Here is a 26634-nt window from a genome sequence, read left to right as displayed (position 1 = left end):
AGCACCGCTCCAGGGAGGGGGGGAGACCGCGAGCGGCCGGCCCACCCCCAGCCAGCCGGGGCGGGACCCCGAGGCCCCGGAGGGACCCCCGACTCCAGCCACGTCTCGCTCTGCGCCCGCCCGGCGCAGCCAGTGTGAAGACGCTCCCCGCCCGCCCGCGCGCGCGGCGGGGACGCGGGGCCACACCTGGGCGCCGCCGCCGGGTGCCGGTGCCGGGCGCGCCCGCATGGGCCCACGCTGAGGGCCCCGACCGAGAGTCCCGCGCGGGGAGTCGGCGTCTGCCCTCTCAGGGCGGGTTCAGACCTGGGGGGGCTGGTGCCCCCCAAACTCGGATCGGATCCAACCCAAGAGAGACGGCGCCATGGAACTCCGGGCTCTGCTTTGCTGGGCTTCGCTCGCCGCCGCCTTAGAAGGTGAGTTTCCCAGGGGGCACCCTGGCACTCGAGGGGCCCCTAAAGTTGGGCCTGGGAGTGAAGGGGCCGGCCTCTGTGCCCCTAGCCCGGCACCCCAACCCCGAACACTTCGGACCAATAGTGCTAGACCGGGCGGGGGGCGGGGAGGAGGCGGCCCAGCGGGGAGTGGAGTTTTCTTTTGTTTGGGAAAGAGAAGGAGTGGAGCTCCGTCCCGGGATGTGTCCCTGCCGCAGCTTCTCAGACTCTGAGCCCCGATTCTGTACGCCCTTTTGGCAGCCTTTCCTTTTCTCCCTACTCCAATCTCTCCGAAGTTTCTGTCCCTCTTCCCACCTCTGGCAAACATGAGGAAACGTTTCTGGAGGAGGAACTGCAGACAGGGCAGAACTTCGTGCTGGCCCAGAAAACTGCCCCCACCCCCCATTCCTCAACGTTCACACCTTGATCCTGCAGTTCCCCGGGGCCTCTGGTAGGACGGCTGCCTTCTGCGCTCACTCTCCAAACGCCCAGATCTCTCCCAAAGCCACTGCCTCTGCTGCAGTGAGGTCCCCTCCCTGGTTGCCCCAGGCTGCCCCCCTCCCGGCCTCTTAAATGCTGTCTAGACCCCCAGCCCTGCCTGAGTTCCTTTCTCCAACCCTACAGGCCAGCAGAAACTGACCTTCACAGCCCCCCGGGACACCTGAACTTAGCCTAACTACCCATCTCTCTAAATTTCTGATTTTTCTGTGTCCCCCCCCCCCAATGTTTCTTCATCCATGAGGCTCTTCCCTCCCCTCACCTCCTAGAGGGGGAGCCAAGAGCCCTATAAACCCTCCTCCTACAGCCCTAATCTCCTCTCAATGAGCTGTCTCCTTCCCCCCCTTCACTGCCTGGAATCAAAGGGGTCTCTGGGGGGTGGGTCAAGGGGGGGGGCTGCTGAGGAGGAGGAATCAAAGGCAGTTAGAAACCCCTCTCCCCCAGGCTGGGCAGTGCTGCTCTGGGCCGAGGATCAAAGGCTGGGGATGGGGAGAGGAGACCCTTGCCCGGCTCGGAGGCAGAAGGGAAAATAACTGGGAGGAAGGCAGGCAAAGTGGGGAGAGTCCCCCCACCCCCAGGGCGAAGTGTGGTGAGAGGGAGGGAAAGAGGCAAAGGAGAAAGGGCCTGCCACCTAAGTGCTTTCCAAGCCCGAAGCCTGCGCTAAGCGCTTTACATTTTCACCTTCACAACAGCCCTGCAGTGGGAGGGATTGTTACCCCCATTTTACGGATGGGGAAACTGAGGCTTAAAGAGGAGTTAAGTAATCTGCCCGCGGCCTCGCACCCCGTGAAGGCAAAAGGCAGGAGGTGGAAAATGGAGGAGAGACGGCGACAGTCTGGAAGGGAGGTGGACAGGGCTGGGGAGAGATGGGAGAGGCAGAAGAACTGACAGATCAAGGCAGGCTCTCTGAGCCCGAGATAGGAGGAGAGAAAGTGAGTCGCTCCAAGCGTGCGGAGGACAGCCCTGAAACAGACAGTGTGTAAATTGGAGACAGGAAAACACTATCCAAGCTGGAACAATGGAGGGTGGGGACGGCAGACTCTATCCACCCCCTTCCCAGAACCCGGGCATCCTGTCCCCAGCGTGCCGGGCTGGCTCCTGCCACCCCTGGGGGGCCCAGGCCTCACCTCGGCCTGGCTGGGGTCCCACCTGACCCCTTGCCCTTGAGTGGACATCACTTGGTCCCTCGGAGGAGGCTGCCCCACCCACCCACCTTCCCTTCCCTTCTCTCCTGTGGCCCCCACGGAGCAGGGGCGGGAGTGGGGAGGGAGGCTGGGGGAACCTGGTCCCAGGTGTGCTGCTGGCTCTCCTGGGGGCCCCCCACATGGCACTGGCCTCCCAGGGGATTCCCGTACCCTCCCTCCACCCTCCACTGCCAGGGGCTCCGATGTTTCTCCTAATCCCCCCTTCCGCCAGAGCCCCACCCCTCCCTCGACGCCCCTCCCCTGAGACCAGAGCAGAGCCAGGTGTGTTCACCCCTCTGTACACACACCCCTAAAATCTCCTCCCCTTTTCCTTCCCGTAACCAAATCCAGATGTGAGGCCTCTGCAGGCAGGGGCTGGGGCGGGAACCCAAGCGTCCTGGCCTCCAGCATTTCCTCCTCTGACAGCAGGGAGAGCTCTTGGGGGGCGGCAGGGGGCGGGGGCGGCAGGGCTGGGCCTCAGGAGCGGAGTACCACCCTCAGGGATCTGAAGGACTGGAGGGTTTGGTCTGAGAAGGGGGTGTGGGCCTGGAAGAGGAGAGTGGAGTTGGGGAGAGGGAGGCGGCTGCTTCGGATTTGGGGCAGGGACTGTGGAGCGGCGGGGAGGCAGGCCCTGTAAGGAAGGGGTAGCCCCGCACCTGCTGTTCTTTGCCCTCCTCAGGTTAGGCCAGGTCGGGGCTCTGCTTTAACCCTGTCTGAGCCATTTGGTCTTCCTCCCCTCTCCTCAGGGCACAGCGGTTCTGAGCGGCCTAGATCTGGGAGCCATGGACGGGGGGTGGGGGGGCAGCCCGGTGCCTGCCAGCCATGGGGGGTGGGGTTGGCACTCAGAAACAGAAGGACTAGAAAGGGGACAGCAGAGGGCAGGACTTGCCCCCCTCTTCATCTCTCGGCTCAGTCGGCCCCAGTTCCACCAGCTTGGAGCTCGGAGGACCCACCTGTCTCAGTCAGTTCCCAGGGACCTGGTCTTCCTGGTGTCTCCCCCAGTGCTGACCGTCTGTCTGTCTGTCTGTGTTAGAGACCCTATTGAACACAAAACTGGAAACTGCCGATCTGAAGTGGGTCACGTTCCCTCAGGTGGAAGGGCAGGTAAGAGCTGGGCCCAGGAACCGGGGCTTGGAGGGACACCCAGGGAGGAGGGACAAGACATGCCACCAACCCCCCACATCCCAGCAGCTGGGGCATATGTCCTCCTAGCCCTCGCTCTCAGGGGTCCCCTCCCTCTAGCCGCTCCTTGCTATAGGACAGACATCCTCCCCACCTTCACCCCCAAGCTGACCCCCTTCTCCCCACAGTGGGAGGAGCTGAGCGGCCTGGATGAGGAGCAGCATAGCGTCCGGACCTATGAGGTGTGCGACGTGCAGCGGGCGCCGGGCCTGGCCCACTGGCTGCGCACCGGCTGGGTCCCGCGCCGAGGAGCCGTCCACGTGTACGCGACGCTCCGCTTCACCATGCTCGAGTGCCTCTCCCTGTCGCGGGCCGGGCGCTCTTGCAAGGAGACCTTCACCGTCTTCTACTTCGAGAGCGATGCTGACACGGCCACAGCCTTCACGCCAGCCTGGATGGAGAACCCCTACATCAAGGTACCCGGGCGCCCGGGGCCCCGCCACCAGCCAGCGTGGCCTAGGAGCAGTGGATGAGCTTCCAAGGCCCTGGGCAGGGGCACTGGGCCCTAGAAGCAGGAGGCTCCAGTCCAGGGAGGGAAGAAGGTGGTCTGCTATGTGGAGCGGTCATGGCCAGGGCCGCTCTGGTCCCCAGGGGCGGTCGTCTGGGCCACCCTCTGCCACCTCCCACATTCTCTGATCTGAGTACGCCTTGCCCTTCAGAGACCTCTCCTTTGTGTCAGCTGATGCCTTACCCCAGAATGCCTTCTCTCTGGGTCTTCTACCCAATTCCTACTTGTCTTGGAAGCTTCAACTCCCCTGGGGTGCCTCTGCTGTGGTGCCCACCCTGGGGTCTCACCTGTCCTAGGTCTCATCATGCTTTGAACATACATACCTATTTCCTTCATTTCAGTTCCCTTGGCTTCAAGTCCTGGGCCTGGCACAGAGTAGGTGTTGATAAATGTCTGTAGGATGAGTGAATGAACAGAAAGGGGGTACGGGACAGAGGCTGGGCGCATGGTAGGAGCTCAGCAAGCATTAATGGGTAATGTTAGGGCCTGCAGGAAAGCGCACGCTGGGAAAGCTAGAGAGAAGGCTCTGGAACAGAAGCTGAGGTGGTCAGGGAGAGGGTGAGCTGGGAAGAAGAAAACAGTCCGCCTACCTGGTCCTTGGGGAGTGGAAGACCGCGGCAACGAGTCTCTTCCCTCACCTGGCAGGTGGACACAGTGGCCGCCGAGCACCTGACCCGGAAGCGCCCTGGGGCCGAGGCAACTGGCAAGGTGAACGTCAAGACGCTGCGTCTGGGCCCACTCACCAAGGCTGGCTTCTACCTGGCCTTCCAGGACCAGGGAGCCTGCATGGCCCTGCTGTCCCTGCATCTCTTCTACAAGAAGTGCGCCCAGCTGACCGTGAATCTCACCCACTTCCCGGAGACTGTGCCTCGGGAGCTTGTGGTGCCCGTGGCAGGGAGCTGTGTGGCTGACGCTGTCCCCACCCCCGGCCCCAGCCCCAGCCTCTACTGCCGGGAGGATGGCCAGTGGGCCGAGCAGCCGGTCACAGGGTGCAGCTGTGCTCCCGGGTTTGAGGCCGCCGAGGGGAACACCCGGTGCCGAGGTGAGGGCTGGCGTCTTTTCTGGATAGCTTGGCCATCCAGGCAGGGAGAGTCCTATACCCAGCTCTTGCAGCCACTTAACATTTCCATTTGGAACATTCTTGGTTCTCAGGGGCACTCGGAAGGCCTGTTTCCAAAGCCTCCGGCAAAGGTCTGAGCTCTCGCACCCTCTTTGTCCTAACTGTGTCCAACCCCTTTCTGGACGAGGGATGCAGGGCTGTCCTCAGGATGGGGGGGACTTGGGCTCTGAGGACAAAGGCATCATGGTCTCTATTTCATGCTCACTTCGGGTTTCCTCTGACTCCCTGATACTGAATTCTCACTCAGCTGTTTCTCTAGAGCAGGCGTTCAAAACCCGGGTTTTGTAGATAGAACGTAAGGGATCTGTGAACTTCTGTAGAGAAAGGAAATGACATTATTATCCCTCATCTCTGCCTGAAATTGGCCTTGCGTGTGGAATCACAGTGACGGCCCAGCGGTCATTTGCACATCCTTCAAACCCTGGCTATTTTCCCAGCCCATTACAGATGATGCAAGAATATCAAAATGCTCTTCTTGGCCCATGACGTCTTCTGTATTACAGTGGCCGTTAGACGTGCCCCTCTATCTTGTAAATGAAGAAATGCACGCGTTCCTGTGGCACAAACTTGCTTTCTTCATGTTTTGATCATTGTATTTTTTAAAAAAAGATTTTATTTATTTAGGGGCGCCTGGGTGGCTTAGTCGTTAAGTGTCTGCCTTCAGCTCAGGTTATGATCCCTGGGTCCTGGGATCGAGCCCCACATAGGGCTCCCTGCTCTGCGGGAAGCCTGCTTCTCCCTCTCTTGTGTTCCCTGCTTGTGTTCCCTCTCTCGCTGTCTCTCTCTCAAGCAGGGGGAGTGGGAGAGGGAGAAGCAGACATCCCACTGAGCAGGGAGCCCGATATGGGGCTCAATTCCAGGACCCTGGGATCATGACCTGAGCTGAAGGCAGACGCTTAATGACCGAGCCACCCAGGCACCCCTTGATCATTGTATTTTGATTCACTTGGTTTCCTTTGTGATCCTGTGTGTTTTGTGGTGTGCATTTATTTTTTTAATTATTTTTTTAAATGATTTATTTATATGAGAGAGAGCGAGAGCACAAGCATGGGGAGGCGCAGAGGGAGAGGGAGAAGCAAGCTCCCCCCTGAGCAGGGAGCCCGATGCGGGACTCGATCCCAGGACCCTGGGATCAGGACCCGAGCCGAAGGCAGACGCTTAACTACAGGGCCACCCTGGCTCCCCTGTGGTGTGCATTTAAAAACATACTTCTGAGCAGGGCTCTGTGGGTTCACCGGACCGCCACAGGGTGTTTGGTGATGGTGGGAGGGTGTGTTGAGGTTAACAAAGCTTAGAGTCCCTGATCTGAAGGGAGGGTCTCCTTCTCTTAGATGTTCGGTTTCTGAGCTCTTTCCTCCCTGCTCCCCACTTTGCACTCCATGCAACCTTGGGAGCAGCCGAGTGTTTCTGATGCGTGTTCTTGAACGCGGTTTCTCTTTCAGCCTGCGCCCAAGGCACCTTCAAGCCCTTGTCTGGCGAGGGGTCCTGCCAGCCGTGTCCGGCCAACAGCCACTCCAGCACCATTGGCTCACCCATCTGCCAGTGCCGCAATGGGTACTTCCGGGCCCGCACGGACTTCCGGGGTGCGCCCTGTACCAGTAAGTGACCGGCGGCCCCTGGGGTGGTGGGCGGGCACCCACTGCAGCCCCCAGCCTCCCTGGCCTTCCTCCGCTTGGCCCTGGCCTGCTGGGGCCCAGCGGAGACAAGAAGCCAGAGAGGCTGCCTGGGTGCCCCGCTGTCCCCCCTCGATGATCGGGTCAGCCTCTGACTCCCTGGTGTCCCGCAGCCCCGCCCTCTGCTCCCAGAAGTGTGGTTCCCCGTCTGAACGGCTCCTCCCTGCGCCTGGAGTGGAGTGCCCCCCTCGAGTCCGGGGGCCGAGAGGACCTCACCTATGCGCTGCGCTGCCGGGAGTGCCGCCCCGGGGGGTCCTGCACGCCCTGCGGAGGAGACCTGACCTTCGACCCTGGCCCCCGGGGCCTTGTGGAGCCCTGGGTGGCAGTTCGCGGGCTGCGTCCAGATTTCACCTATACTTTCGAGGTCACCGCCTTGAACGGGGTGTCCTCCTTAGCCAGCGGGCCGGTCCCGTTTGAGGCTGTGAATGTCACCACCGACCGTGAGGGTGAGACGGGGAGCCAGTGGCCGGCCGGGAGGGAGGCGGGCAGCCTACGGGCCTGAAGGGGGAGAGGCAGTGGCGGGGCCCTGGGGTCGCCAGGAAGCATGGAAGGTCAGGACTTGCAGGGTGAGAGGCCGACAGAAGAGTGAAGGGAGGTGCAGACTTCAGCACGGGGCAGAGAGGGTCAGAGGGAACTCTTGAAACAGCGGGAGGGCTGAGACAAGGGTAGACTCAGAGGCAGAGCTGGGAAAGATCGGGGCAGGCCTGCCTCGTGCAAAGCCCCTAACGTGTCCTCCCCCTCGCAGTACCGCCCCCCGTGTCCGACATCCGGGTGACACGGTCATCGCCCAGCAGCTTGAGCCTGGCGTGGGCTGTTCCCCGGGCACCCAGCGGGGCCGTGCTGGACTACGAGGTCAAGTACCATGAGAAGGTGAGACCAGGACGCACCCCTAGGGGCTTGGGGTGGATAGTGGGATGTGTTCTGGGGGCCGGCTGAATTCCAGGCACCTGAGAGGCGTCTGAGGTCCAGCTGTGCTGAGTGCTAGCTGTGTGACCTTGGGCCAGCCCCTTGGCCTCTCTGAGTTCAATATCCCCAATGTAGAACAGTTACAATAACGGTGCCGGCCCCACAGAATTGCGGCGAGGATTAAATGCCGTAACGAAAGCCAAACGCACAGCACAGTGCATACGTAAATGAGCCAGAGGCCCCACCCGCCACACCGTGGAACCAAGATGCAAGTCATGGGGGCACAGGGTGGGGGGAGAGGCGTGGGAAGAGCAGTGGAAACTGGGGGGCCCTGGCTTACGGCCAGCCTTCCCCGCACCCCCCCCCCGACAGGGTACAGAGGGCCCCAGCAGCGTGCGGTTCCTGAAGACGTCGGAAAACCGGGCAGAGCTGCGGGGGCTGAAACGCGGAGCCAGCTACCTGGTCCAGGTGCGGGCACGCTCCGAGGCCGGCTACGGGCCCTTCGGCCAGGAGCACCACAGCCAGACCCAGCTGGACGGTGAGCCTGGGGAGCAGGGCGTGGGCAGGGGTGCTGCCCCTCCGTAGTGCGGGAGGCCTTGCCTATGCCCTCGAAGGACCCCTAAAGTCACATTCCCGTGCTCCTCTCTCTATGAACCACAAGTCATTTTTGGCCTAGTGAGGAGAGCATAGGCTGCAGAAGCCAAAACCAACAGCTGGGAGAGAAGACCTGCCCAGTGGCTTTCCAGCTGTGTGACTCTCAGCAAAAGCCTGACCCTTAAGCCCCAACTCTCCTCCCCAAATTGGAAATATCACGAGGCCTCTCTCCCAGGGCTCCAAGGATTAACTGAGGTGACACCTGTTCATTTTTTGTTTTAAGATTTTTTTTTTTTAATTCATTAGAGGGAGAGAGAGTGCAAGCATGAGCAGGGGGGAGGAGCAGAGGGAGAGGGAGAAGCAGGCTCCCTGCCGAGCAGGAAGCCCGATGTGGGGCTCGATCCCAGGACCCCGGGATCATGACCTGAGCCAAAGCCAGACGCTTAACCAACTGAGCCACCCAGACGCCTGACACCTGTTCATTGTAATACGCTTGTTGGCCCAGTGACTTTCTAAACCTTTTAACGGTTTGAGACAAGATTCACATACCATACGATTCACCCTTTAAAGAGAGTACAGTTCAGTGGCTTTTAGTATGTCCAAAGTTGTGCAACCATCACCACGATTCATTGTAGACCATTTCAGCATCCAAAAAGAGACACCCCTTCAATCACCCCCAGCCCCCGGCAAACACTACCTTACTTTCTGTCCCTGTGGATTTGCCTATTCTGGACATTCATACGAATGGAGCCCTACGTTATGTGGCCTCTTGTGACTGGCTTCTTCCTTCAGTCGGCACGATGTTCGCAAGGTTCATCCGCGTTGGGGTGTGTCTCCGTGCTGTTTATAGCTGGAAGATATTCCATTGTATGGCAATAGCATGTTTTATTCATCCATTCATCTGCTGACGGACATCTGGGTTATTTCCACGTTTTGGCTACAGACCTTTTCATTTTTAGCCCTTGCGGCCTTCCGTGGGCCACCAGTATGTATAACTGAACAAAATCAAACCCGCTCTCGCTGTAACGAGGTTGGGAAACTTCCTCCCTTGCCCTGAGGGACTTCGGAGGAGCCCGCGCTGGTGGAAAGCAATTTGGAAACCACTGTGCTTTCCCGCACCTGCCACACCGCCGGGGGCCTGTTCTCAGGGGAGCACAGCTCATGCCTTGAGGCTGGTGTAGGGTCCCCAGGGCCCGTCGGCTTCTTCTGATCGCAGCTTTTCTCCCCCAGAGACCGAGAGCTGGCGGGAGCAACTGGCCCTGATCGCAGGCACGGCAGTCGTGGGTGTGGTGCTGGTCCTGGTGGTCATTGTCATTGCTGTTCTCTGCCTCAGGTGAGCACTCTGGGGCACCTGGAGGCCCTTGGGAGGAGGGCCCGTGTAGATGGCCACCTGCCCTCATGCTCCAGGCAAGCCTCCCTCGATGCCCCAGGATACTTGTTTCCTCTTGGAAGCTTCTCTGATCCCCGCTCCTCCTCCCCCCGGTCCTGTCCCTCTGGAAACGCAGAGATGGGTGATTCCATTTACCTTTTCTTTCCCATTGGCCACAGGAAGCAGAGCAATGGGAGAGAAGCCGAGTACTCGGACAAACACGGACAGTATCTCATCGGGCACGGTGGGTAGGCCTATGCTGAGGGACACGGGGCTGGGGCAGGGGCGGTGAGCCCAGAATCCGGGCCTCGGAGTGCAGGGGAGGTTGCCTCTCGGTTAACAGGACCCCGCATGGTTCCTCAGGTACTAAGGTCTACATTGACCCCTTCACTTACGAGGACCCTAATGAGGCTGTGAGGGAATTTGCGAAAGAGATCGATGTCTCCTACGTCAAGATTGAGGAGGTGATCGGCGCAGGTGAGAGGGAAGATGGGTGCTCGGGGTAGGGGTGCGGGGTGGGGGGGGAGTAGGGGGAAGGAGGGCCAGACAACGGGCAGAGGAGGGCTGACCCTCAGCATCCTTCCCGAAGGCGAGTTTGGCGAGGTGTGCCGGGGGCGGCTCAAGGCCCCGGGGAAGAAAGAGAGCTGTGTGGCCATCAAGACCCTGAAAGGGGGCTACACGGAGCGACAGCGGCGGGAGTTCCTAAGTGAGGCCTCCATCATGGGCCAGTTCGAGCACCCCAACATCATCCGCCTGGAAGGTGTGGTCACCAACAGCGTGCCCGTCATGATCCTCACCGAGTTCATGGAGAACGGCGCCCTGGACTCCTTCCTGCGGGTGAGCCCCCTGCCCCGCGGCCTCCCGCCCTCCCCCCGGCACAGCCAAGGAGCTCAGGACCAGGATGGTGGGGTGCACGTCCCACCCCCTATGCCCCTCGTTCTCCCTCCAGGACAGCTAGAGTTCCCAGGACTCGCCTTTCCTGCGGCCGCGAGTGGAAATGGCCCGTCTGTGGGGCCAGCGGACCCAGGATTTGGAGGGGTGGTCATTCGTCCTCTTGACAAATGCTTCCTGAGCGCCATCTGGTGCGTCAGCCACTGTCTTAGGCCCTGGGAATAAAGCCATGAACATCTCTGCCCTTGACAGTGTAATGGAGGAGACAGTAAACAAACAAGCTTTTAAGAAACAGTTTGGAGAAGTGGCTTGAGATGCCGGGGAAGAGCTTATTTTATTTTTGTCACTTGAACAGGTTTTACTGGGTATTATTTTATTTTTCCACTTTACTGTACATCCTTTTTAAAAAACCAAAACATTTTCCTACAGAGCAAAACATTGCATTGAACAGAATTGTCACACTTTCATGGGATTATCCAGTACCCGGTCACTATTCACATTTCCCTGGTTGTCCCCCTATATGTCTCTTCCTCCTGGTTTCTCCAAACCAGGATCCAGTTCAGGATCAAGCATGGCACCCGGTGGTTATTTCTTGGAGCCTCTTCAACAGCCAGGACAGTCCCTTGTTATGACACTGACATGCTGAAAAGCTGGGCCTCTTATCCCCTTGAATGTCTCTTCCCTGTGGGGTCAGTTAGCTTGTTTCTCTAGTTAAGAGAAGATAGATCTAATGTTTTGATAAGTCCAAAAATCACTATCTGTGGCCAGCCTCCATCGGGGGTGCTGTGTACCTTGCACGGCACCCCATCCAGAGACAGGCTACCTGGCTGTCATCAGGAGAGATGCCAAGGCAGACCCCGGGTAGTGTGATGACAGCCGGACCCTCCACCGTCGACACAAGGGTCTGTTCCGGTGGTACCAGACAAAGGTCCAGTTGCCCAGGGGAAAGGGGATTTATTTTAGAAGAGATGACTTTTGGGCAGAGAAAGAGCCAGCCATGAGCAGATGGAGGAGAAGCACATGGGGGGAACCAGAGCGGGCAGGAACCCGGCATGTTCAAGAAGCAGAAAGGTCTGGGGCACCTGGGTGGCTCAGTCGGTTAAGCATCTGCCTTCGGCTCAGGTCATGATCCCAGGGTCCTGGGATCAAGCCCCACGTCGGGCTCCCTGCTCAGCGGGGAGTCTGCTTCTCCCTCTGCCTCTGCCCCTCCCCTGGCTCATGCATGCATGTGCGCGCTCTAATAAATAAATAAATAATCTTTACAAACAAAACAAAAGGCCCGAGCACAGGAGCAGTGGTAGATCTCGATGTGCGTGGTGGTCAGACCACGTGAGCCTCGTGGCCTTAGTAAGGAATTTGGATTTGATTAGAAGTTCCAGGGGAAGCCTTTGGAGGGATTTCAGCTGGAGAGGGGTGATTTTCAGAGCTCCCTTTGGTGATGCTGGGGAGTAAGAGCCAGGAGCCAGTGGGGAGACTTGCAGTCTTTTGGGGTGTGAGGGTTGTAGCAGGGTGGGGAGAAGTGGCTGGATTCGGGACATGTTTTGGAGGCAGAACCTGCTGATGGATCGTAAGTGGTGGGTGAGGGAGAAAGGAATCACACACTCCGGGGTCTGCCCTGAGCATCTCGCCAGCAGTGTTTCCACAAGCTGACATTCAAGGCCTACGGTAGGTGCAGGCTTGGAGGATTGGTTCAGAATTCAGGTTTTGGACTCTGGCCCTGGCCCTGCTTGGCCGCCAAGGGTCCCCTGCATGCATGCTGAACCCAGAGTGTGGGATTCTTTCACTGTGACTGGCTAGCTTATCTGGTGAGAGCAGACGTCAAGATCAAGGTCAAGCTTTAGGTCTTGGTTTGGGGGCTGTGGTCATTGATCACACCCAGTTTTTCACTGCTCTCTTACAAGCTACACACAGCTGATTCAAGAGAGCTGAGCAAGGTTGCCTTGGTTCAGCGCGGATGCATCTGCACCTGGAGACAGGTGGCTCCGAGCCCACGCCGATTAGCAGAACTCTGTGGCTGTCCCATAAAACGAACATGTTCGATCAAAGCATTTGTTGAGTTTGCCCTGGGTGTAAAGCTCTGTATTAGACTAAGTAGAAGAAAACGTTAAAGTGATCTCCTTACAACCTTTTTTTTTTTTTAAGATTTTATTTATTTATTTATTTGAGAGAGAGAGAATGAGAGACAGAGAGCATGAGAGGGAGGAGGGTCAGAGGGAGAAGCAGACTCCCTGCCGAGCAGGGAGCCCGATGCGGGACTCGATCCCGGGACTCCAGAATCATGACCTGAGCCGAAGGCAGTCGCTTAACCAACTGAGCCACCCAGGCGCCCCTTTTTTTTTTAATTTTTAAGATTTATTTATTTATTTGAGAGCGCGCGCAGCAGGCGATGGGCAGAGGCAGAGGGAGACAGACAACCCTCACACTCTGTGCTGAGGGCAGAGCCTGTTGTGGGGCTCGATCTCACGACCCTGAGATCATGACCTGAGCCAAAATCAAGAGGCGGACTCCTAACTGACGAAGCCAGCCAGGCGCCCCTCCTTATAATCTTAAGCATTGTGTCGGGTTAGTGCAGTGAGCGCTGAGAGGGCTCAGAGTAAGAGAAAGGAAGAGGGCTTACCTGGGGAGTCAGCAGGACTGCCTGGCAGGGGAGCATGACATGGGTCTGCGAGTGGCAGATCTGGTTCAGAGCGCGGAAGGCGGGGGCAGGGCGGGTGAGCTGTCCTAGCCGTGTCCTGTCCCTTGTCCGATCTCCAGCTGAACGATGGCCAATTCACCGTCATCCAGCTGGTGGGCATGCTGCGGGGCATTGCCTCGGGCATGCGGTACCTTGCCGAGATGAGCTACGTCCACCGAGACCTGGCCGCCCGCAACATCCTGGTCAACAGCAACCTTGTCTGCAAGGTGTCCGACTTTGGGCTTTCCCGGTTCCTGGAGGAGAACTCTTCTGATCCCACCTACACGAGCTCTCTGGTGAGGCCAGGGGACCCGCGTCTGAACTCAGTTCTTAGGGCCAGGTGGAGAAGGAAGCTTGGAAAGGTGGGAGGCGGAGAGTTTGACAGTTCCGATTCAGGGACTGGATGTAAGCACAGACCATGGAGGGGGCGGTCAGCTTAGGGAACCCGACTTCCAGTGTCCAGGAAAAGAACAGAGTTGAGGAGCTGTGTGTCTGAGTCCCAGAAAGAAAGGAGGCCTGGGGGAAAGGCGGCGGGGGAGGGAGGGGGGGCTGGAATGCCTGGGTCCTGTGAGTCCCTCAGCTCACCTTTTCCTCTCCCATCTTTAGGGTGGAAAGATTCCCATCCGATGGACAGCCCCTGAGGCCATAGCCTTCCGGAAGTTCACATCTGCTAGTGACGCCTGGAGCTACGGAATTGTGATGTGGGAGGTCATGTCATTTGGGGAACGGCCATACTGGGACATGAGCAATCAGGATGTAAGTGTCCCGTGGTCCTACCAAGCTTTCCTGGAATGTTCTCTCACCGGGGATATGGGGGTGGGGGGGGGTGGGGTTCCCAGAGAGCTCATCACTGTTGGGTCCTTGAGGGTGGCAGAAAGTAGAGTTGATCTTTGTATCCAAGACTTTGATACAGCACGTCTAGTCACAGAAGGACACGGAGAAGGAGGCCAGGGTTGGGAAGTTACTCATCTAGATCTTGGCCCAGGAGCCACTGGGGCATCCAGCCACAGCCAGCTTCGGCCCCGGCCAGGAGGACCCCCCGAGTCTGCCATTCTCGGGGCCTATGGCACCTCTTCCACCTTCTTCTGGGGGTCTTTTGGCATCCTTGTTCTCCCAGGAGATCCTCACCCAGTGCTTCTACCTGTCATTCCAGGTGATCAATGCCATTGAACAGGACTACCGGCTGCCCCCGCCCCCAGACTGCCCCACTTCCCTGCACCAGCTCATGCTGGACTGTTGGCAGAAGGACCGGAATGCACGGCCCCGCTTCCCCCAGGTGGTCAGCGCCCTCGACAAGATGATCCGGAACCCGGCCAGTCTCAAAATCGTGTCCAGGGAGAATGGCGGGTGAGGACCCCAGAGGGTGGGCCTCCTTCCTGCACTCTGCCACCACCTGAGAATCCCCCGCTTCCCCCTCGGAAGTATCCGGCCCTCTGGTGGTATGTGGGATTGTCCATTGTCCCCGTCCGCTGCTCCAGGGCTGGGCTCAAAGTCCCCACCCTGACGTAGCCCCGGAACTCAGCGTGCCCCTCCCCATCCTTGCCTTGTCCAGGGCCTCACACCCGCTCCTGGATCAGCGGCAGCCTCACTACTCAGCTTTTGGCTCAGTGGGTGAATGGCTCCGAGCCATCAAGATGGGACGATACGAAGAAAGTTTCGCGGCCGCTGGCTTTGGCTCCTTCGAACTGGTCAGCCAGATCTCTGCTGAGTAAGTCGTGGCACGAGCTGGAGGTGGCCGTTGAGAGCTAAACAGTGTCAGGGGCACCTGGGGACCAGAATCAGGCCCACCAGTTTAGCAGGGACCTTTGGGGGCAACTCCTGGTGCCAACTCTGTTATCTAGAGCAACCCCAAAGTAGCAGCTCCGGGGGCTGAGAGCCCAGGGAATCTTCCATCCCCGCAGTGCCCGCCTCACCTGCCTCACCCCCGTCAGCCCCTTGCGCCACCTCAGCCCTGGGCCATCTTGCTCCTGTCCTGCCATGGGTATCTGTCCTTGTGCATCTATCTACATTCCAGACCCTGCTCTCACATTAACAAAGTGTCAACTCTGGCTGCTTCCTCACCCATAAAAGGAGAAGGTTGGACTGGGTTTTGGAGATCATTTCCAGCTTTAATGTTAAACGGTTTTATGGTTCCAACGCCTCCCGAACACTGTGTTCCCCTAGCTGGCCTCTCTGGTTCTCCACCTTTCTGCCTGCCCGTTTCCCTCCCAGGCTCTCTTCACAGCCCAGGTTTGAATAACACATGGAAGGAAGAGAAATCTGGAACCAGAGGGTGGGAGGCAGCCTCCCGGCCGGGGCAGCCCACACACCCCGCCCCCTGCTCCCTGACTTGTTCCAGAGCCGCCCTGCCTGACACAGGTCCCTGCTCTCCATTTCCCACCTCTGCTGTTTTCCCTTATCTCAGGCTCCAGGCCTCAGGATGGGGGCGGGGGGGGGGGCAGCTCGTTTTCGCCCCTCCCCGCCCCTTCCTTCCCACCCGCTCTTTCTCTCTCAGGCCTTTTTCCTTCTGACTTCTCCTCTAGAGCAATCTGTGCAGCCCTTCCCCCACCCTCATTTTGTGCGCTTTTCTCTCTTTCATTCCTCCCCTTCGCTGATTCTCTGCCTTTTCCTAATCCTTGTCGGAGCCCCAAGCTGCAACCCCCCCACCTCCCTTCTCTGGCCAGCCCGGCTCCACCCTCTACTGCGGCTGCGCAAAAGGACTGCCACTGGCTCCTAAAGCCTTTGGAAACTGCCCGCAACTATTGGCAACTGTTGACGTGTACCCCTCCCCTGCTGGCCTTCCTGATTGGCTGACAGTCCAGAGGCGGGGCGTGGTCTCGAGCTAAGTGAACCTCCCCGGGAGTCCCTCTGGCCTCTCACCTAGCTCTCCCTTCTTCCCCAGGGACCTGCTCCGAATTGGAGTCACTCTGGCGGGACACCAGAAGAAAATCTTGGCCAGTGTCCAGCACATGAAGTCCCAGGCCAAGCCTGGAGCCCCAGGTGGCGGGTCGGGAGCACCAGCCCCCCAGTACTGACCTGCACTTGCTTGTCTGGCCCCACCGCTCCGGAGCTGCAGGAACTCCCGGCTGGGGACACAGCTCCCCTTCTTCCTGGGGCAGAGTCGGATGGGGACCCAAGAGGCCGCCATACCTGGGCCCCACTGGATTGCACTTTGAGCCCGTGGGGGTGGGGAGCTGGCAATTTGGAGAGACAGGATTTGAGGATTCTGCCATAGGAGTGTAGAAATCATCACATGCCCCCCAGGCGGGAAGCCCTTCCCTCAGGATTGGGTGTGACCGGAGGGAAAGGAAGCGCCTCTAATCTGCCAGCTTCCCAGGGGTGGTTGGGCTCGATTCCCACAGCCTCCCTCTGATCCCCAGTTAGGGCCCCACGTGCCCCTCCTCACCTCGAAGGGCCAATGCACTGCCCTGCAGACCAAAGAGAAGAGGGTGACTAGCCTGTGAGCTCGGGAGCGGAGCGCACCCGTCGTGGCGGGAGGCGGGAAGGGGCGTCGCGGCCCAGTGACAAAATCATTGGACCCAGATGTCCCCAACCTTGCTGCTGTCTTCCCGAACTCAGTTTTCCCTTGTAAATGCCCCTCCCCCATCTGCTGCCTTCATATTGAAGGTTTTTGAGTTTTATTTTTTGTTTCGGTCTTATTTTTTCCTCCCCCCCCCCCATTTTTTGTCGTTGTTTCTTGTTGTTTTGTTTTTCTACTGTCCTTGTCATAACTTTCTGTGTTGGGGGGGAACGTGTTTCGTTATTGCCTCCTTCGCCCAGGGTGGAACAGGGACTCATCGTCGTGTCTGTTTCCGGAACAGTGCCTTGGTCGCACCACAACTCCCAGACACTTTCCTGCCCCCAAGTAGCCCCAAGCTGTGTCCGTGAGGGGGTGTGGGGGGGTGATGTGGTGGTGGAAACCAGAGACAGACACCAGTGCTTGGAGGGGTTCTTAAATTATATTTAAGACAATTTTTTTTGTATAAATAAAAGAAAATGGGAAGCGATGCAGTCCTGGGGGTGATTGGGAGTGGGGGATGGACTGGGTTTCTGCAGAGACTGGGGCCTGGGTATGGAGGAGGCGTCGGAGGTCTGGAGGCAGGGCTGTGGGGGGCTGCGGGCATGCTTCCCCGTCCCAGGGTGTGTTTGAGGTGGTGGGGTGGGGGCAGTGGGAGATGAGTCATTGGCAGCTGCTTCTAACGGCTCCAGATGGTTCTGCCAAGAGCCTGGGGCACCTCCGGGGTGGGGCTGCCCCCTCCCTCCCCTGTCCTGGTTCCCCAGCCCTGGTAGGGGCCGCAGGAGGCCAGGGAGGCCTTGAGCTTATAGCCCTGCCCAGCCCCCTGACGGGGAAGAGGGGGGCATCGGCTGGGGTGGGGGTCCACTCAGATGAAGGAGCCAGATGTGGGCCAGATGTTGACAGCTGGGGTTGGTTCAGAGGCAAGGGGGGGAAGAGTCTGCATGGGCTGTGGGGGAGGGGCAGAGAGCTGGCGTGAGGGATGTGGACCCCCCACGGTACACACACACACACACACACACACACACATAGATGCTGGGCTGAGTCGTTGGGAAGACAATTCCCCCTTTCAAGATGCTGCCCAGGCAGGTTCTCCCAGCCTCTTGGGAAGGGGAGGGGAAACCACCTGAGTGTCTTCTCCCAACTTCTCCCTCCCAAACAGGAAGACAGGAATGGGGTCAAGCCCCTGCGAGTCTTTGTGGCCGTCTTCTGTTCCTTCCCTCCTAGTCTGCCCACCCCCAGGGACACCTGCAGGGACCAGCGCTGTTTACCTGGGGCAGCCTTGTTTCTGCCTCAGTTGCCCCCTGTTGTGCTGGGGTCTGTGCAGGACCCAAAATAACAACTTCTGCCCTTCCCAGCCCAGGGAACCTTGGGTGGTGATCCTGTCTACAAGTTCCTACCTACCAGAGTCCCTAATACTCTGGAATCCTCTGTCCCCTCCCTTGATGACCCATCACCCATGTTTTGTACACCCGAGGGGTCTGGGAGGGACTCTATCCTGCCACAGATGGAGGGGGTCTGGGTCCTGGAGGAGGAGGTCTATCCGGAGGATGCCCACCCAGGCCACCCCTTTCCCCTGCCAACCAGACATCCGGGCTAGATAAGGTGACCTTGGTTGTTGAGGGGAGGAGCTGAGGTCAAGAGGACAGGGCACAAATGAATAACCGGCAAAAGGGCAAAGACGAGGTGAAGGGAGCTGGGGGGGGCAAGTGTGCAGCAGGGAGCCCCACCATGCCCAGGCTAAAGCATCAGCAGCTCATGGAATCCCCTGAGCGCTCCTGCCATGCCCAGCTCCAGAGTGGGAGCTGCTCCCTACGGCTAGCCTGGTGGGGGGCCATCCCTCCCTCCCCGGGGCCCTTCCCCACCCAGCTGGGATCTCAATTCCTTAAACGTAGGTGGCTGCTAGGGTCATCTCAGAGAATAAGCATAGGACCCAGTGTCCTGCCTGCTTGGGCACCCCTCTGTCCCTTGGGGTCTTCCATCCTGACCATTCCCACCCCAGCTGGTGGCCTTCCTTTCCTTCTTGGGACCCAAACAGGATGTCCCAGACCCCACCCCCAAGCAGGGACCTGCCTGATGGAAGGCACGGGACTCTGGGGGAGGGGTCAGAATTAGCCCTTCGGCCTCAGGCTGAGGTGAGCCAGCCACTCCTGCTAGGATGGGGCTCTGAACTCCTGGGCCCCCAGACCCCACCCCCAGTTGCCATAGTAACCCCTAGGCCCTTTTGGGAAATGGACAGGTGCAGAAGGTGGAGGTCCCCCCCCCCACCACCGAGGGTCACAGGCAGTTCGCCCTTTGGAAAAAGCCACATTCCCCATGCTTAGCCTGCACCCAGTGATTAATCTCATCGTTAGAAATGTCAGAGTCCTTAGGATCACCTTCCACGAGCCCTGGATTCCTGTGAAGACGGACAGTGCAGTCTTCTCCTGTTCCCCAGAAGCCAGAGGGCTGGACGCCCCACCCCCAAACGGCTTTGTCCAAAGAACAGCCAGACCTCCGTCCCACCTCCAGTCCCCCTCCCCTCTGGACGTTTTGCAGGGCACCCAGCCCTGGCCTCCCCCCACCGCCTGCACACCTGTGTCCCTCCCCCCTATTTCCCCCCCCCCCCCCCAAGACCCACCTCACAGACCCTTCCTCCACCACAATCATGTGGAAATTCACATTTCAAAAATAAATTTTATTTTCTCTCTCCTTTTTTGAGGACAACTCAAAACTGAGGGACTTGAAGGGCATGCTCCGGAACAAAATCTGAGGAGTAAGCGAGAAAACCTGTATCAGAGGCGGACTCAGCTCCCGGTCGCCAAGGTTCTGGGGTGGGAATGGTTCTCACCAGCGTCTGCCAGCCTGTCTCTGTTCTGGCTCTGCATTTTCTCCCTGGGGGTTGTGGGGAACAGAGGAGGGTAGGTGCCCGCTCCCCTGCTGACTCATCCCCACCACCCCTGCTCTTCCCCTTTCCCAGAACTCACCTCCTCCTCCTCCTCCCCCTCCTCCTCTTCCTGGAAACACATTCTCTGGTCACTGTGGGCACTAGGACCAGCACAAGCACAAGCATCCCCAACAGGACGGCCACAAAGTTGGATGCTTCTGGGGTGCAGGGGACAGAACGTAGGGACACAGGTCAGGAAGGCATGGGGGGAGGAGACACTCCCTTTGGATCCTAAACTGCCACCCAGAAAGGACAGCGTCCCTTAACTCGCTGGGTGTGGCTAGGCCTCCCTCCAGAAGGCTGTTGCTGCAGGGCCTTGGCACTATACCCCTAGGATCCCTTTGAGTTTCTGGACACACAACTCCCATCAGCCTCGTTAAGGGGGATGTTCATCCCGCTGCTCCCCTAGAGTACCATCTAGGGGGTACCATCTTGGCCAGTGCGTCTCAAAGAGCAGCCTTGGAATCACTTCCCTCAGTCACCTGGGAGCTTGGTAAAAATGCAGATGTCTGGGCCTACTCCAGACCTACCTAATCCAAATCTCGGGGCGGGTTGGGGGGGGTCCTGAAGCGAACAGGTTGAAAAAGCCACCCCTTCCCCACCCTGGCCCCATCTGAGGGGAGATAAAGTTGGTGAGAACTACTGGCCCAGAGGCTCAAGGGAAGTCTAGTTTGGGATGGGGAGAAGTACTGGAGAGGCTCAGGAGGGACACAAGATGGGCAAATAAGAGCGGGGTGAGGCAAGACCAGAGAAAGGAGCGAGGCTTCAGAGAGAGGCTCCCAGACTATGGCCAGTTCCCCCCATGGAGGGCTTGGTTTTCCACAGTTTCAGCCACCCACAGTCACCCGCGGTCCAAAAGCTCGTCATCCTTCTGACGTAGCATCAGAAGATCAATAGCAGCCTAAGGCGACCTCACACGGCCTACGTCATTCCCCTCACCTCATCCCCTCACTTAGGCACCTTATCATTGCCCAGCATCGCAAGAAGGGTGAGTACAGTACACCCCGACAGTTTGAGAGACAAACCACGGTCACATAACTTTGACTACAGTATATTGTTGTAATTGTTCTATTTTGTTGTTGTTAATCTCTTACTGTGCCTAATTTACGAATAAAACCTCATCGTTAGTACGTACATGTAGGAAGAAACACGGGGGTCGGTACTGTCTGTGGTCCCAGGCATCCCCTTGGATGGGGGTCTCGGACCACAGATTAGCAGGGGCCGCTGCATGTCGGTAGGGGATGGGCACAGGGACTCAGATTCTTTGAGAGCCCTCGTTCTGCTAATCTCTAGGGCTCATATTAGATCATTATGTTTTAGGGCGCCTGGGTGGCTCAGTTGTTAAGCGGCTGCCTTCGGCTCAGGTCATGATCTCAGAGTCCTGGGATCGAGCCCCACATCGGGCTCCCTGCTCGGCGGGAGGCCTGCTTCTCCCTCTCCCACCCCTCCTGCTTATATTCCATCTCTCACTGTGTCTCTCTCTGTCAAATAAATAAAATCTTTAAAAAAAAAAAAAAAATCATTATGTTTTATAGAATACACATTATATTAATAATATGCTATCTGTTAGAGATCTGTATCAGATATCTATTAAACAATAATATTATATCTATGGAATAATACTAGAGCCGCTGGCGGCAGGGAAGGGGCTGCGAGGATACAGGGCCTGCGGTGGAGTTCTCACCGGCCTTTCCAGGGGGTGGCACATCGCGAGGCTCCGTGCAGAGCTGTCCCCCGTAACCAAGCTCGCACTCACAGGTGAAGTGGGTTCCCTGCTCCCGGCACCGCCCATCATTCTGACAGGGGTTCTGCAGACATGGGCTTTCTGTGAGGATAAATGGGGTTTGGAAAGTTCTAGGAGGATACCCGCAGCCAGGGAGAGGGGAGGTCATAGAGAGCTAACGCCAGGAAACCGGCTAACGCTCAGCACTGGGCCTGGCAGAGAGCAACTGTTCAGTCCCTCGGCCCCTCCCGAGAAAGGAGGAAAGAGCGGGATGAAGCGGCCCGACTTGTGACGGCGAGCGGGAGGGTCTCAGGCACAGGACCGGGAGGGATGATCCTCCATCCAGCACCCCCACCCCACATACGGGGGCAGCTTGAAGCCCCGGGGAGGTCTAGGCTCACCTCGGAAGCAGCCACGAGTGAGGTTCCCCAGGGTGCAGATCTCCCCAGCACGGCAGCTGAGGGGCTCACAAACCAGCACCCCTGAGCGGGCACAGGTGCAGCGCTGGGAGCAGTCCTCAGTCACAAAGCTGTCACCCCGCTGGAGAGGGGAGAAGGGCCGGGAGGAGGCGGTCTGGCTTTCCCCCCTCCTCGGGCTCTCCTGCCCCCGCAGGGCCTCCCCCTCCCAGCGCGGACCTGGTAGTAGACGCCGTGGTTGGTGCAGCCACAGTGGGCCAGGGGGAGGCTCCGGGCCCCACTGTAGACGTAGCCCGGGAGGCTGGCACAGCCCTCCACGCAGGGGCCCTCGCAGTCCCTAGGGGCCGTCGGGTGGGCACAGGAGGCCGGGCAGGGTGTCATGCAGCTCTGGTAGACGGTGTTGGCCGGACACGCCAAGGCTGACGGGAAAGTCGGAGTGAGCGTGAGCAGGTGGCCGGGCGGGGGCGGGGCCAGCAGGTATGGGGACCGCGGGGCTGGCAGCTGGTGGGGGAACAAGGTCACCCACCAGAACACAGAGCTTGGAATAGGCCCCGGAGGCCGGAAGAGTGGGCCGGCCTCGGGTGCCTTCTGGTCTGACATTAAAGCGTGCTAAGGAAGCGGAGGAGAAAGCTGGGCACTGACTGGCAAGAAGGAGAAGGAGCGGGATGGGCTGACAGGGGTGCGGTGCGGCTTGCTGGGCGGGGCAGAGAGGGAGGCTGGCTGGGGAGCACGCTGACGCCGGGCGTCGGGGAGTCGAGGAGTCAAGGGCAAGTCGGGAAGCCCAAGGCGGGCAAGGGTGGGGGCTCAGAGCCGAGCAGAGGGCAGAAATGGTCGAGCGGGTCGGGGAGCAGCTGCTGGGGAAGGTCAGAGCCTCACCACAGCGGGTGCGGTCCCGCCAGCTGGTCAGGGTGGCGCCCGCCTCCTGGCAGATGATGGCGTACCCGCTGAGGACCTGGCAGCGCAACTCCTCTCGCGCTCTGGGGCTGCGGGCGGCGCACAGATCCAGCACACAGTGCCTGGGGGCAGCAGGGCGGTCAGGGGGCCGTCAGAGGTGGGGAGGCAAGGAGACCCAGCCCTGCAGAAGAGGACCTGGAAGCCCCAGCCCAAAGACATCAGGCAGGGTGTGCGTGCGTGTGTATGAGTGTGAGCACGTGGAGGGCGGGGTATCACAAGGAACTGAAGCCACAAAGAGGAAGAAGTGAGCCATACAGAGCTCGGATCCCAGAACTGGCAGCAGGACCCGGAGGAAGGCCACTCCCGGGGGGCCTGGACCCTGGACTCACTCCTGGAAGGGCTCCGGGGCCACGGTCTGGTGACAGGCGGCAAAGGGGCCCTGGGGGTCCACCAGCACCCCGCACACCGGGGTGCTGTGGATGAGCTCCAGCTGCTCTGGGCTGCATTCCGACACAGGGAAGCCTGACTCCTCCTCCTCCTCCTCTTCCTCCTCCTCCTCCTCTTCCTCCTCCTCCTCTTCCTCCTCCTCCTCCTCTTGTATGGCCCTGGGGCGGAGAGCAAGAGGGGGCCAGGTGAGGCCCCTGAGGATCATGACCTTGGGAAGAACTGGGGAGGAGGGGTGGGGAGGCACGCGGCACCGCCTGGGACCCGGAGGGCCGGTGCCCCTGCAGTCGGTCTGAGAGGCAATGGCAGGATGAGAAGATCAGACAGATCTGTCTGGGCTCTCGCCCTCGGGAGTCCTTCTCTGCTGAGGGTACGGGGTGAGCGGGCGTGGACAGAGACCGGGCTGCTACTCGCCTCCCCAGGGGCCAGGCCTCCCTGCTCCGAGCCCCAGCCCTCTCACCTTGAGAAGCGGGCGAGGTCACCTGCCTTGATCTTCTGTACCTCCCAGCTGCTGCCGAAGCCCACGAGGTTCTGGGTGACGGTGCCGTTGGGCAGCATAAAGTCATTCCTCTTGTTCCCGTCAAAATTCCCGCACAGGCCGCGCACGAGCCCTTTATACTGGTTGGGCAGCGTGATCACTGCAGGAGGAAGGGGTGCCCAGAAGTGAGGCTCCCCACCTCCTCTCCACCCCTCCTGGCTGCTCCCCTGGCGCTCGGGGCCCTGGACCCACTCGGGGCTCCTCACCGTGGCTGGCCCCCTGGCCCAGAAACGCCCCCACTGCTCTCCCCTCCCCCACTCTCAGGTACCTGCATTTTTGCCTCCATCGAAGGTGACAACCATCTCGAAGTCAGTGATCAGATACAGGCGATGACCCCGCAGGGCAACCTGCAGACGGTCGCTGGGCTTGTAGGGGATGCCCATCCTCTGGTTGTTGACCTGGAGAAGGCAGGCAGGAGCCGCAGAGAGTCCGGGTCGACCTGACCCTCCGCTGCCTCTGCGCACGGCCCGGTGTCTGGGTGCCGTCACTCCATGGAACGAGGTACCCCCGTAGGCTTTGCTGCCCCGCGTGGCAAAGGCCTCCCCGAGGTTTACACCCTTTGCAGCCATAGCCTCTTCCTTGCAAAACACTTGACAGAGAGGACGCCCCCCATACTACTCAGCCCGGCTCCCCCTTTGCACCCTATGTTCTCTCCCTCCCTCTCTCTCCCTGTCTCTCTCCAACCTTTTGCTCCATCCAACCGCTCTCCGCTGCCTCTCCCCACGACGTGAGTGTGGCACCGATTCTGACCTCGATGACCTCGATGACGAGGCAGCCTGGGCCAGGAACTTCCCGGCCTCACCTGTGTTCAGTGGCCTCCCCAGCCCCTCCTGGCCTGGCCTGGCTCTTACCACCAGCTCCAGATGAGCCTTGAGCTGGACTGTGTAGCCGTAGATGATCACGATGATCTCGTGCAGGTAGATGGGGCTCCAGGACGAATACACTTTGTTGCGCCCCTCCACGGCCAGAGGCACCACCCCAGCCGGGAGCACCCCAATGGTCTTTATCAGAGTGTAGGTCATGCGGCCCCGGAAGAGGTAGCTGAGGCCATCAAATGTACGGTAATGGGGGTCCCCGTAAATGGAGCATTGTTCGGACTCTGCCAAGAAGGGCCGACCCTGAGAAGGGACCCTGCCCGGATATAACAACCCCCCCGAATCCCTCTACGGCCCTGATGTCTCTGGTCACCCTCTCTCTTAGCCCTGGGCTCCCTGGCTCCTTGATCTTCAACCTTCTCTCTTTCCCAGCCCCAATTACAAACCTGGTTCTATCCCCTCTTTCTGCACTTAAGAGAGTGAGTCCCAGACTCGGCCACAGAGCTGGTGAGAGCCCGAATGAGGCCCCAGGCCCACCCCGCGCCCGAGCTGGGGCCCCTTCCGTCTCCAGACCTGCCCAGCCTGAGCCCCTCTTGTCCCGCCTCTTCCTCTGCCTCCCTGATGCGCCCTCTTACTGTTAATTTCGCAGCCGCCAGTGCCCCCGGGCTGGGGCTCGCAGTGGGAGCCAGGGGGGCACCTGAAGGGCTGGCAGTGAACAGTTCCCGCGGTGCAGGCACAGCTCCTCCTGCAGCGAATGGAGATCCAGGTCTTACCGTCCTAGAGAAGCCACGGCGAGAACCAGGGAGTGAGGAGGGAAAGGCCAGTTCCTCTTCCTCCCGCCCGGTCAGCCTAGGCCCACGGTCTGAAAGGCTTCGTTGGCCCAGGCCGGAGGCAGTTACGGGACACCTGCGCCCTGATGTCCCTGTACCACCTCCTAGAGGCATCGCGTTTGGTGTCTTACATACGTTGTTCAGGGAGTACCCATCTTACAGATGACAAAACTGAGGTAACAGACTCGGGAGTGGTACCCACAGGATTCGAGCCAAGGCCACGCTCCTTCCACTATGCCATGCCCCATCCCAGTTATGTGGATCCCTCAGGAAACCCCAAACCACCACGCACCCCCAGCCCAGGCCTGGCCAGACAGCACCCCGCCCGGTCCCCAGCCTGCAACCCCCAGGGCCAGCCACAGAGACACGGGTGCCCCAGGCTGACAGAGCCACAGGGAAGGAGAAAACGCCAACCTCGACGTGTCCCCACCCCTATTTCCTGTCCCCACTCACGGGGAAGGAGCTGCCGTAGTCGTCCGTGCAACCACACTGAGTCCTGGGCACGCACAGTTGCCCACTGAGCATGTAGCCGGGCCGACAAAGGCAGCCCTCCTTGCAGGTGGAGGGGACTTTGGGGCCACTGCACCGGCCCGTCAGGTCCAAGCAGGAAGGTGGGCAGGAGGGAAGGCAGGTTGAGTAGCTGCTGTGGGCAGGACATTCCAGAGCTGGGGGAGGAGGGGGGAAACGTTTACTGAGCGTGGGCTCCGGGCCAGGCCCCAAGGAAAGAAAGGAGTAAGAATGGCCATCCCAGTCCAGTGTGGGAGACCGAGGTCAGCCAGCAGCCAGAGCACCCTCGATATGTATGGTCAGTGAGTGTGGGACAGGCGTGCGCAGGTGACAGGCTCACAGAGCAGGGCTGCTGGAGGAGTTCAATGAAACCCTTTAAGCGAAGTACCTGTGATCACATGGAAATGCTCACGGATAGCAAGAGTCTGCAACATAAAGAAGTCAGTTGTCCCTTAGTTAGCGTATTCGTTTCAGATGATCCCAATAAAATACACCGGCAGGATTTTGTTTGGGTTTTTAGTAGGGCGAGAAAATATTAAAGTGGAGAAGAAGATATGAACAAACCAGAAAAGCCAGGAAAACGCTAAAAAAAAAAAAGAAAAGAAAGAAAAGAAAGAGCAGTGAGTAGTGAATAGTGAATGTCCCTACCAGACATGAAACTCTCAACAATCACAACACTGGGTTACTGGTAAGTGAAGACAGATGGAGCAACGGAGGGGAGAGGAAGCCCACACAGGGACCCAAATACGGATGGGAACTCAGTATAGGATAAATCATGGCATCTCGGTCAGTGGGAGAAGAGACTGGTCATTTAAGACACCCAGGTGTCTGCCAGGAGGGGTGCCTGGTTGGCTCAGTCGTTGGGTGTCTGCCTTCAGCTCAGGTCATGATCCCAGGGTCCTGGGATCTAGCCCCATATCGGGCTCCCCGCTCAGTGGGAAGCCTGCTTCTCCCTCTCCCACTCCCCCTGCTTGTGTTCCCTCTCTCGCTGTCTCTCTGTCAAATAAATAAATAAAATCTT

At 59.2% G+C, this 26634-nt stretch overlaps 2 protein-coding genes across 2 annotated transcripts in view; one reads left to right on the top strand and one right to left on the bottom strand.

Moving 5' to 3' along the window:
• The first annotated feature begins 217 nt into the window (after positions 1–217).
• On the top strand, positions 218–16670 carry EPHB4 (EPH receptor B4). The gene is made up of 17 exons (XM_032431183.1): positions 218–413; positions 3144–3214; positions 3421–3708; positions 4446–4842; positions 6363–6518; positions 6707–7039; positions 7339–7463; positions 7872–8037; positions 9324–9426; positions 9642–9706; positions 9826–9939; positions 10052–10299; positions 13108–13323; positions 13634–13783; positions 14181–14374; positions 14580–14735; positions 15909–16670. Exons 1-17 carry the CDS (start codon positions 362–364, stop codon positions 16039–16041), a joined length of 2967 nt encoding a protein of 988 aa, XP_032287074.1. The 5' UTR covers positions 218–361; the 3' UTR covers positions 16042–16670.
• Positions 16671–18734: 2064 nt separating this feature from the next.
• The window catches only part of ZAN (zonadhesin), a 34265-nt gene continuing 26365 nt past the window's right edge, over positions 18735–26634 (bottom strand). The window contains 12 exon segments of the mRNA XM_032430671.1: positions 18735–18741; positions 19487–19604; positions 21131–21271; positions 21571–21709; positions 21805–22004; positions 22462–22601; positions 22869–23084; positions 23384–23561; positions 23730–23859; positions 24313–24560; positions 24912–25053; positions 25560–25771. Coding sequence (XP_032286562.1) covers positions 18735–18741; positions 19487–19604; positions 21131–21271; positions 21571–21709; positions 21805–22004; positions 22462–22601; positions 22869–23084; positions 23384–23561; positions 23730–23859; positions 24313–24560; positions 24912–25053; positions 25560–25771 — 1871 coding nt within the window.

This window comes from Phoca vitulina, unplaced genomic scaffold, assembly GCF_004348235.1.
Source record: "Phoca vitulina isolate PV1807 unplaced genomic scaffold, GSC_HSeal_1.0 scaffold45, whole genome shotgun sequence".
NCBI lineage: Eukaryota > Metazoa > Chordata > Mammalia > Carnivora > Phocidae > Phoca > Phoca vitulina.
This window is presented reverse-complemented; position numbering and strand designations above follow the sequence as displayed.

What these genes read in the sequence shown, in the direction of transcription:
- EPHB4 (XM_032431183.1), top strand. Translation starts at nt 362, where the DNA reads ATGGAACTCCGGGCTCTGCTTTGCTGGGCTTCGCTCGCCGCCGCCTTA. An exon ending in TGTCACCACCGACCGTGAGG is followed by an intron (nt 7,040 to 7,338) that starts GTGAGACGGGGA and finishes TCCCCCTCGCAG; the next exon opens with TACCGCCCCCCGTGTCCGAC. An exon ending in GGGACATGAGCAATCAGGAT is followed by an intron (nt 13,784 to 14,180) that starts GTAAGTGTCCCG and finishes CTGTCATTCCAG; the next exon opens with GTGATCAATGCCATTGAACA.